General features: G+C 30.5%; 1 protein-coding gene across 1 annotated transcript in view; it reads left to right on the forward strand.

The window, feature by feature from the left end:
* Positions 1–311: 311 nt before the first annotated feature.
* The window catches only part of LOC132924340 (homeobox protein six1-like), a 43,659-nt gene continuing 30,980 nt past the window's right edge, over positions 312–12,990 (forward strand). Inside the window, exon 1 of the mRNA XM_060988576.1 lies at positions 312–1,537. Within this exon, the coding sequence (XP_060844559.1) occupies positions 786–1,537 (752 nt within the window). The 5' untranslated portion in view covers positions 312–785. The remainder of the gene's footprint in view (positions 1,538–12,990) is intronic.

Below are 12,990 nucleotides of genomic sequence, written 5' to 3' on the forward strand. Positions count from 1 at the left end.
TCCATCCCACATTCTCACGATCAATTTGGTCGAAAAAATAATAACATTTGAACATTAAAATACATAGTAGGCATCTACTACCTATGAACCACTAGTCTTCGGCCCGTGCGAAGATGCGTACGTCCACCAGCGGTGGCAGCGGCAACACTAAACGCGCACCACCTCCCAGAGACCGCGCCCATCGGGGAGACCGCCTACCCGTTTGGCTAATGTGATCGCGAACGGCAGTGGTTACCACGGTAACCGAGCCACGGCTATGACGATATCGGTGGTGGGGTACGTGTGTGTCGAGTCGTCTGGCTGGCTGGCCCGGGAGTCGTAGTCGTCGCGTTAGTCGGCCGCAAAGCCTATACGTTGTATACACGCACAGCAGATCGCGCGATCGTCGGGAGAAAAAAATATATTAAAAGTGATAATAGTAATAATAATAGAGTTTTGTTATAATACAAACATAATATTATTATTATAGCACACGATTGTTTCGCGCGAATCGACTCGCGTCTATTGTGTCTCCGTCGTTCTGTCCGTTCGGTTTCGTATAAATGAATCGGTAATATTTTATATTATTAATATATTTCGCTCTGCAATTAATCTACTCACTACGGTGTTCGACGTCCGATTTCAAATTTTGCCGTCGTTCGCTGTCGATATACATAAATATATTTTCACACAACCGCATCGCACCTCGCTGATAATCGGCTGTCTGTACAATACATATACCCTTTACTACGCGTCCAGTCGTGCCATGCCGTCGTGTCGTTGAGTCGAGTGAATGCACAGCAGTGATGTTGATCGGCAGCGGTACAGCAGGCAGCTTCGGGAGTTTCAACGTGGACCATCCGGGCGGGCCCAGCATCATCAGCGGTCTACAAGGGTCGCCTCACCACGCGAGCACCGCCAGCCAGCCCCAACAACATTCGCCGGGCTCGTCGTCGGGCGGCGGCGGCAGCGGCAGTGCCGGAGGAGGTAGCGCCATGACGCCACTTTTGCCGTCGTTCGGGTTCACCCAGGAACAGGTGGCCTGCGTGTGCGAGGTGCTCCAGCAATCCGGAAACATCGAGCGGCTGGGCAGGTTCCTGTGGTCGCTGCCCAGTTGCGACAAGCTTCACAAGCACGAGAGCGTACTCAAGGCAAAGGCCATCGTGGCGTTTCACCGGGGTAACTTCAAAGAGCTGTACCGTCTGCTGGAGAGCAACCAGTTCTCCGCACACAACCACCCCAAGCTGCAGGCGCTCTGGCTCAAGGCGCACTACGTGGAAGCCGAAAAGCTCAGGGGTCGTCCGCTGGGTGCTGTCGGAAAGTACCGGGTCCGCCGCAAGTTTCCGTTGCCTCGGACCATATGGGACGGCGAGGAGACCAGCTACTGTTTTAAGGAAAAGTCCCGGATGGTGTTACGCGAATGGTACGCCAGTAATCCGTATCCGAGTCCCAGGGAGAAAAGGGAATTGGCCGAGGCCACTGGATTGACTACGACCCAGGTGTCCAACTGGTTCAAAAACCGCAGGCAAAGAGACCGGGCGGCCGAACAGAAAGATGGGTGAGTGGTGTTCGTTGTACTAATCATTACATACATTAATATGATATTATATCACCCTTCTTGCGTATAACTCTATAATAAATAATAATAATAATGTTATTATTAAACCTATTCCGTTACAAGCCTCGAATGTTTTTGACTCACTGCAACTGTTTATCAGCTCTTCTTGTGACAATGTTTAAATTACCATGTAACAATATTGTGTGACGAGCGCACCCGGAAGACGAGTGTTACTGGAAAATTAACTCGGCCCGGTAATGCTCCCTGAACGCAACCGCGAAACACTTCCTAAAGAGTTTGATACATATAAACTATTGTAACAAAATATTTTCATCATCTCCAAATAACTTATTATGTATACGTATATGTGATTAAAAAAAAAAAAAATTAATTAAATCGTTTTCTAAGTATTGTAATGGATAATGGCTACTCAAAAAAGGAGCTTTAAATAAATTCACAATTTTTTTTCTAAATAATGTAATCAAAATTGGTGTATATACAATTACTACCTACTTATTATATATTTTACACTGTTTCGATAAATTCGCTCATACATTAGACACGTGTTTTATAAATAGTTTTGTTTAAAATAGCAAATTTTTATTAAAAATATGATTACTCGTATATGATGTGTAAGCTATATTTATATAATACTAATTAGATGTTATCTAGTTTAAACCTAACCCATGATATAAAAATGCTTGATTTCAAACCAAAACTATACCTAGCAAATATATTGAATAATGAATAAAAAATAAAATGCTTTTTGACGATTATTTTATTAGTATTATTGGTAAGTAACCACCTATGGTTATTATAATTTGATTCTCAGAAACTAGAATAGTTCAATGTTTATACGATTAATGGGACAGAAAAAAATTTAATAATAAATTGTAAAAATAGATATTATTTAAAAAAAAAAAAACTTGATATGAAGTAAAAACAATGTATAGGCATTTATACAAATAAAATAAACTACTTTTGATTTGTATACGTTTCTGTTTATTTTACAGAAAAAAAGTACTCTTTTATTTATAAACAAAAATGTAAATAAAACAAATATTATACTATTTAATATTGGATGTATTAAAAAATTAATTAATATTTTAATTGGACCTACGATTTGCAAAGGACTATAAAAATAATAATGCCCATTTGGTTAATGAGTCTATAACTACACATAATTTATAGTTAGGTACTTCAAAATTTTTTCCAAAACATCAGTCTAAAAAAAATTAAATATTGTATTTACATTTTGGAGATATTTAAAAGTTATCCTATAAAGCTAAAGAAATACAGGAAATAAAATCATTATTTTTATATAATTGTAATTTGTATTTACATGTAAGTAATATTAGTATTAAATTTACAAAACATTGAAAACCACTTAAATTAAAAAATAAAAGCATAATATTTATAATTTTAATATCTTGCCATGACAAAACATAGTTTTTAAAATAAAATATAGTTTAACAAATATTGAAATATCGTAATGTAAATAATAAATATACCTACTACAATTGCGACACATTAAGGTCAAGTAATAAAATATATAAATAAATACTATTTTGAAATAAGCGACAAGTTAAATTAATCTCATATAATTTATATAGCTTGTAATTATTAATTTATCTGTATAAAATAATGATAATATATTAATAATTAGAAGTTTGAAGTTAAAACTGTTAGAAGATTTAATTTTTTTTTTCTGAATTTTGCTTATCTATATCCACACTGATACACACTTTAAAATTTAATGAATTTAAAATATGATAAACGTAATACATTTTATCATACTAGATTATATAAAAAATGTATTGTTATTATATTGATAAGGTCACGTTGACCTCATCATTTACTGTCTTAGAGAACTAAATTCTGTAAAATCTCATACTGGTGACCGGAAGCGTATTGTAGTTGGCCCTGAGAAAAAAATGATTACAGAATGACCCTAATCAAAATGAAATAATAATAAAAAAAAAATCACAACCCGTCACAATAGAGCTCTCTGTGAAGTATCATAAACAGGTACTATAGGTTTATGTAGACTGCAGACGTTAATTTGCCGATAATAACGAAAAAATATAGCCGCGACAAAGCGATAACTTAATATTGTAAACAAGGCGTAAGCCAAGCGGGCTACAACGACCTCCGGATGATAACGAATTTCATTAATACGGATGTTGATCGTTTAAGTACATAAAAGTGAATGAAACGATTATACATTACACATGTTGGATTATCACTTTATATTCTGCATGTGTGGTTATGGTATATTATATTATATAAATTACACACAATGCCGTCTTAAAGCACCCCACTGGGTGCAGAACTACCCTCTCGTTATTCTCTCAAGGGGCCGAATCACGGGAATTAGTTCGATAAATCATATTTATCATATGTTCCGAACTCAACGGGGTATGCTCGTAATAAGTTTTTCGCGTCATACATGTTCTCCAGATGATATCGGCAGTTTCGGACACACATATTTTACGAGATGTCATTATCTATTATATTATATTTTTCATTTAAATTTCACATATGGGACTCCTTTTTGAGATAAATATAAAATATCAAAGCAGTATTTAAATCGACGAAAAAGAATTTTAACTGAAATTAGCTCTCCCTAGTAAAATATAGCAAGTCAGGTTGATAAAGATAATGTCCTAAAATGTATATTTATTTTTTTTTTGTGATTTTAAAATATCGGCAATATAATATAAATTATAATCCATAAATATTATATATTATTAGTGGTCTAATTAAAAATGTACGTTTTATAATATAGTGATAGGTTCTTATAGGTATTAACAATTTACTATTGTTATGATAAACAATTCTTGTTGACTATAATAGTATATTACCTTATTATCTATTTAATAAATGATACACTTCAATGTAAAAAATAACAAAATACATGACGTATAAAATATGATTTTTACAAATACTTTTAGAATGTAATTTATTAGACTTTGTGCACAAAGTTACATGTAACTATACTATATTGTGTACCGTTGTGTATATTATAATATAAACGGTACATTTTTTACTAAATTTATAATTAATTACTATAAATGATTCAAATTCACAAAATATAATTAAATTGTTTACAGTACATAATTAGGTAAATTATGAAATTTATTTAAATATCTATTTTATTATTAAATATTTTCAAGGAGTAATAAACATTTAAAACCCTGCATTTTAGGTAGAGCCAAAAAACATCCAGAATTAATACGATAAAAGATACAACTTTGTAACTTTGCCAAGTAATAAATACTGACATAAAATAGTCTTATATTTTTACTTTGGTACTTAAAAAAAATATGTCATCATTAAAATTAAACTCATTCTGTGTTTTAAAATATTTCAAAAGCTTTAATGGTAATAATTTACTTATTTTCATTGTAATGATTTAATTAATTTTATTTATGCTTGTGATGATTAATGATTAAGTACAGTAGGTACCTATATATTTGTCAACAGACGATTTATTTTTGATTGAGTTTTACAAATGACATAAAAAAAATTATTTATCATTTTCATTAAAATTGTATTATTGTACATATTTTATTAATTCTTAAACGATTGTGCATATCTTTGATCTTCCATGTGGTTTTAATTTTATCACATTTAAGACTAAAAAAAAAGTATTGATTATTTTCAAACTACATTTTTGTTTCTTGACCTATGACATACCAGTCTATTTCGTATATTTTTGTTTATGTTTATATAGTGCTTGTCTGCTTGAAAATACGGGACGATATGAAAATGTTTATTATTGAATTTTGCAAACATACGTACCCAAGACAATACTATAGACAGTGAATTCCCATCGTAGTATTCTCACTATCGCGTAGTCGAGAAATGTGTTTGTTTAGGATGCCCAGATGCCCAAAACCATATAAAACAAATAGCAAACCAATAATGTAAAGAATTTCTATATAGTTTCAGTAGATACGTTGAGTGTAGCCTGTGTTTATAAATATAATACATACAATGTACATTTTATTATACATGTATATACATGAATAGAGCGACATAATTGAATAGTTCTTTTAGTTATTTAAAATGTTGGTTGAGTATAATATTATTGCACATACCTATCTTAATATAATTAATATATGCATCATAGTAGTCATTGATATCGTAATTAATTGTTTTTAATGTATTATCTATATTATCTTTTATAAAGTTTAAAAATAACAGATTTTCTGATTTTCTAAAGCTTTTAATAGATTTAAACAAATTAAAAAATTTTACCTAAATTCTTTATAATTTTTATTTTTTATTCTGTATAACTGTAAATATAATACTTTTTTTTATTATTACACTTTTTGGTAACTACCTACTGTTTTGCAATAAATGTATACCTACATTAATATTATATATTATTACATATACTATACATACATATAGTTATTGGAGACGAATCAAATATTTTATTTCATCAACAATAAGAGTTATGTCAAAAACACATTTAACGTGTGTGCCCCACTAATAAGATACGAGAGATACGATAGAATTTTTTTACGTCTTTTGTCTCATACGTAGTTTATTATTAAATACTTGTTTAAAAAATAACGCAAATACGTCACTACACGCGTGGTTATATCCACCTATATCCACCTAAACAAGTAAACACCGTAGTAAATTTGCGTTACAAACAAAATCAATTTTGTGTTGTCACTTAGATCATTTCAGTGAATTATACTTTATAGACATTATCAATATGAACAATTTTAATTTAAATTATTAAAAATTTAAATTGAAGAATAATTTAAAGAATGTTGACTATGTTCTCAAAATAATTATATTCTTAAGCGAGTTATGGACATTGTTAAATCGTTATACTTTACAACTATTGTGTATACTTCAAATCTCCATCGTGCCTTCTATAGTATACAATATGTTTCTACATTAATATATATATATATATAATAGATATTATATACATAAACCTGTTTGTTAATAATACAATACCTATGTATTAATAAAGGTAAAAATATAATTTTATTAATGTTCACATAAATTATTTCTATAAAATATAATATAATAATTATTATTATCGTCAGAATATCTATACCTATATAATTGGTGTTAATACAATTTATCTGTTCGCACTGTTCGCCACCGCCGTCGCGTTTCGTCGACGATGAATATCAGACTTTAAAGTAAAATAAAAAAATAAAAAAATACGTAATAATAATATTGATTTATTTTCTCGAAACGGATCTAATATCTCGGTAAATAACAATGTGAGATAAGCTGATAACAATATAAGCGAACATCGTCTTCACGAATGTAATCCGATATTTTATTTTGCCGTAATATACAATATATACCTACGTGAATGTATAAATGGCGAGAATTGTGTTCCGTGGAGAAATTATTCACAAATGAAGTACGATTTACCCATACGCACATTTGTGTGCCTTTACACAATAATATAATATTAAACATTCGAATAAATGTAACCAATTTTATCTGCATGTATTTTTTTTTTTAAGCTATTGAAAATGTAAATTTATAAAAAATAATACTTGAAAACCGTAACTCTATATATTTATATATATTAGTAACGCGCCGAGTGTTTTACACCTATAGGTATAGGCACTGCGTTTGAAAGTAGCTCTATATAAAGTGTATAATATGGTGTGTGGTATAAATTGTCACATGCAGTAATACTTGTACAGTATATATTCAACTAAATTCGAGTGTATACACTGTATACCTATAATAATATATTGATTTGTGTGTAGGCAGCGAAAAGAGAGAACAGTTTTTTTGCTGTTTTGACAACATTGCTCTCGATATAATATATTATTGACTTTGACGACATTACGCTCTATCTCATGAGGGGGCTATACCTATTTTTTCCGAAAGACATACGAACATAATAGTTACTAAAAATATATTATAACATTATGTTGAGCGACTTTATACCACGGCCGCCCTGACAACAATTTTGTGCAATTATATAGACACTTACATGTAATATTAAAGTTTGCGTATATATTCGTGTAAAATATTATATCTATTAAACAACGCAAGAACCCGCACAAAGCGATAAGGTTTTACATTAGACGTGATAAAAAAAAATATTATAATAATATAACTGTTTAGGAATGTTTCAATCAAAATTACTTAGGTACCTACAACATAATATTATCCGCACAATATAGTGTTTAATGTGTATATTAAGGTATCACTCTAAAATAGTAAAATATGCGTATATACTTTATATATTATTCGCTATTTGCCTGTGTCCCACTCACATCGTTGTGCTACACTTGTTTTTGTTTTATTATTCTTTTTTTTATTAAAACGTGTTCTAATTCTTTGTGCACGCTAAAAATGTTTAAAACTTTTATTATTTCTAACAACGGGTGATGGCGTGAACTTCGTGTCAAGGACTACGTGATGTTAAACATAAACAATTAGAAATGCTTAATCCGATGAAATCCGTAACGATTTTATTTTTTTTTTACCTAAGCACACACACACGCACATTTAAATGCATATTGTTGTACACTATATATACTGTTATATGTACTGTGCATGTATTTAAATAATATACTAAACGTAATAAATTTGAGAAAACATGCGAAAAATATAATCACATTTTGGAAAGCTAAATACAAATCAATACCTTTACAACATGCAGGTGGAAAATAAATTATATTCCAGTATACAAAGGTGCTGAAAAGTTACAACTCACTATAACAGTATACATATAGAAGGGTTAAACATTTAAGGATCTTTTATTTAAAAAGAAAAAACTCACAGCTCGACAATGATTATAATATGTTTATGTATAGCTTTAATAACTTAATAATAAGTATTCAAACGTTTGAAAATGTCATATTATATTATGTGCCAAAATACGTATTAATGAATCTATAAAATACAATATATGTTAAATATACTTATTCTAATTTGGAAATCTTATTAAATATATGATATATTATACTTACACACACTTCATTTTAGGATATATTAATTTATTTTGTACGTAGAATTCAATAGTGTATAGTTATTTTTACTTCATCTTTTTAGCATGGATGGATAACCATTTAACAATATAAATTGTTTGAATAATCCGTTTGTTAACGAATGGCGAAACAATAATATTTCTCTTCACTAAAACGTATTATAAATCGGTACAATAATACTATATAAATTGCATTGAAAAAAAAGAGAGTAATTTGATACGAAAATTTAGTTATTTGAAACGCTTGGAGCACGTGCTGGCACACACGTGATAATGATAAACGAAAAAAACATAAGACTAGCGACTGTAAAATAACTTTTATGATGTGGGCAACCGTATAATTATTATTGTTATTCAGAACAATATTTAATAGCAAACATGTGAACTCATGGAATCGCGATATCGCTCGAGTTCGATTGTGGTTCGATTGTGTTATGAGATTTGTAGATGGGAGATATTCTGCAGCACATTAAACTATAATACGAGTATATTATTATATTATATAATATTAAATTTTTAACTAAAATTCAATATTATGATATATATATATATATTTATGTGTGTGTGTGTGTGTGTGTGTGTTGTGTGTATTGTCCTATGGAACGCGTTAATCTCAGGCGGTATAGGTACGTGATAAATATTATTGCTATTAATTTAATACCATATTTCATTTATACAGTTATACCTGAGCATGATTAAAGGTGGGCAATGAGCATTAACTATAATATGTACTTAAAAATTCTAAGTCTAAGTAAAAAATTCATATTTTTTATCTCAACTAATTTAATTGACTGTTAAGATAACTTAATTTTTTCAGTTGATTTAAGAATAATCTATCAAGTTGAAATTAAAAATTTTTGGTTTTAATGATTTTATATATTAACTACTGTACATAATACATATCGTTAAATAAAAATAATCTAATACTATAATGATAATAATAATACTAAAATTTCTGTTATGTTTCTTGATAAAGTGACATTGTATATATTATAGATAGGCACAAAATGTGGTAATTAAAAAAGTAGATTTAATTTGTATTCAAATTAAATTTAATTAATTATATTTTCTATATTTTATTTAACCACGAGTTAAATATATTATTTGTTGACCATTATGAACTTCTAAATAATTAACGATCTTGTGTTTATTTACCTTAATAATTCGAGTTAATTATTTTCATTAACTTTGCCCAACTTCGCGGCTACACATCCGAATGCTATCGAAATAGTGATGACATTTAACACACTAATTGGGAGACGAAATCATCTGTACATAGATATATATATAAGTATACTTATAATAAACGCACATTATTATTTATTTCCGCTATATACTCTTGGGTATGCCATATACATAATACATAGCATATTTGAAAAACATGTTATACGAGGTTGCTGTAGTGGGACCCACGTCCCGAAAGCATATTGACGTTTTGCAATCGCCTTATTGTTTGCTCTCGAAATGTACACAAACGGCACGTTATCCATTTTACCATTGTGCGAACCGCGTCTACATTAAGTCGCGTATATGCGGACGCTTTTCCCAAAGCTATTATTTACCATTCATATATATATATATATATATATATAAAGTACACCTATTTTAATGGGGTAGCAAACATTTAGGTTCGATATATAGTGGTTGGAACCAAGGTAGGGATAGTATTTATAATAATATTATATTATAGCGTAGGACAGCTTGAATCAACACCTGCGCGCGTATGTATGTGTGGACGGACGGACGGATATATAATAATATTATGTGCCTATATTATGTTATATAATATAATTCAATACAATATTATATATTGTAGTATATTGACCCTGTAAGCTGAAATACCGTAAGTCCAAACAAACTTAAAAATGGGGTAAAGCCTGCAAATAAAATTTTAAAATTCACCTAAATTAAGCGAGTGCCATACATCTGAAATATTACACAGCAAAAACAATATTTAATGTAGACAATATAAAAAAAGATAAAAGCCGTAAATCATGATAAAATTCACAAGTAGAATGTACCTATTAAGAAAAAAATGCCATACAATCTATTAGGTAAAATGACAGTTATTTAATGTACTGAACAGATTGAACAGATACGTCATAAATGTTATAGTCGATTTTAGCTAATTTCGTAAATTTACTTTTAGAAATATTTTTAAATTATCAATAAAATTGAATACATGCAGTTATTAATTTCGACATATTGTTTTTTATGAACCAATATAGTTGATAAAACATGTATATCATTAATAATTTTATACTGATGTAAAAAGCAAGATATGTTATTCAAAAATATTTTATCATATTTATTTTCATTCCATTGTATATCTTAGGTAAATTCACAAAGAAAAACACACATCATACATCTACTGTATTCAATGTCATGAATTATGATGTTAAGAATTTAAAAACCCATTTTTTTCAAAAATGTTTTACATTGACTCACGGCATTTTTGGTTCTGACGCAGTGTATAGGTAAAGCTTTAATGTTCGTTTTTTTATATATAACTAAAAAATATATGTAATCGTTAGGTGAAAAAATATTTCTAAAAATATTTATGATTTTTGTTAGAATCATTTCGATATTTTTTTTGTGGAGTATTATACCTTTAACTATTGCTGTGCCTATAATGTATATCTGCATAACGGTACAATACAAATGCGTTTATTTAGGTAGATAGGGTATGTGTATATACAATATTATAAATACATTTATTGTAATAATTATACTTCATATTAAGAGAAATTGTTTAAAAACCCGTTACGAATATCCGAAACGACTGAATAATTATATCGCGTATACCTATACGTATATACGTGTTTTTTTTTTTAATATGAAAATAATCAAACCCATAATCGGTGAATGAAAATACAATTTGTTCAGTCATCGTGTAAAAATAGTGTGTTCGTCGTGTGAATTTCAAAACATGATCTTGTCTTGTACACGTATACATATATATATAAATTATATAGGTGTAACACGTCCTCCTATGTATATATTTGAACGAGTATCGTCGTAGGCATTATACGAAGGTCCGAGTTGTTTTATAAATAAACGGCTTTTCGCGGGCATGCGACACCTGCAATATAGATAGGTACCTACGTAATATATATTACACGGGGCCGGCTCTCATTGTCTCTCTCGAAATAAATAAAAATCTCTTCGTCCGCAGTCGAATATCGCACAAACTTATTATGCGATAGGTCTTGTAAAAAAAAAAAAATCCATCGGCATGTCCGTGATGTGACGCGCACGCGCCCGCGGTACAACGACGATTGTAATATATACAATATATACGGTGCAAAATGCTGCAATATCAGAAAACTATTTTCGGACACGTTTCGAACGAACGGCAGCCGCATCGCTTTCATTCGAGCCCGCGCGACCGATATATTATCCGTCTATATAATATAAACAGACGGGACACGTGTACGGTGAATAATAGCTTATAACACAGTGGCGTCATTTGTGGAGTTCACTGGTGATTTTTTTTTTTTGTACTCTCAACCACTGACAGCACCCGCTCGCCCGCGCGCCACCGTCATCGATTCCCAGGGCGAACACACACACACATACCTTTGGTTACCCGAAGAAAAAAATATGAATTATTATGGTTGTATGGAGTTCAGTCCCACGTCCAGAATCGTATAATATTTATGGCCGAATTCCGACCGACAATAAGCCAATAATTGAGTCAGACTTTTTGAGCAATTATAATACTAAGACCATAATTTTTGACATATTGTGTACTGACAGTCCTCAGTTTATAAAACGATAAAAGGGTAAGGTGGTAAGGACATTTTTTTCCCAACTCAATTAGGTTATTTTCCACAAGACTCGGCTGAGTCGAGTGTATGCGTCCCAAAATGTACAACGGGATGATGACTGCGATGGATATAGGCGTATACTCGTTTTCTGCGACAAAACAATATGACGTATTATATTATATGCGTCTTGGCGATAATTTCGTTCGCCTTAAATTGCTACGGTTTTTAATATGACGTGTATACATCATAAGTGTATGTCAGTTATGCACGAAGACTGATGTCTTATGACGAGAATTATCTTTGTATCGCAACAAACTCTATAGAAATATAATATTTTGGTAATGCTATATAAAATATATATATGATATTATATTTTAGTACATATATATGATGGGTACCTATATAATTGCAGATGTAGTCCCGTCTGCCTTTCAAATTTTGGCGTGCCGAACGATGCCACATCGTTGTATACATTCTTCGCCCACGCCCATCACGCTATATTATATACATATTATAGGTTTCTATCGCAGTTCGTATCTTATTGTTGTAATTGGATCATTTGTGTGGTAACGGATTGTCGATTTTATCAAAATAAAAAAAAATATTTGTGTGTATACAAAATGCGGACAAAAGTATTCGCAGTTCTCACCAGAAATTAGACGGGAGAAAATCGGAATAACTACCTTCAT

The sequence above is a fragment of the Rhopalosiphum padi genome, chromosome 3, assembly GCF_020882245.1.
Source record: "Rhopalosiphum padi isolate XX-2018 chromosome 3, ASM2088224v1, whole genome shotgun sequence".
Lineage (NCBI taxonomy): Eukaryota > Metazoa > Arthropoda > Insecta > Hemiptera > Aphididae > Rhopalosiphum > Rhopalosiphum padi.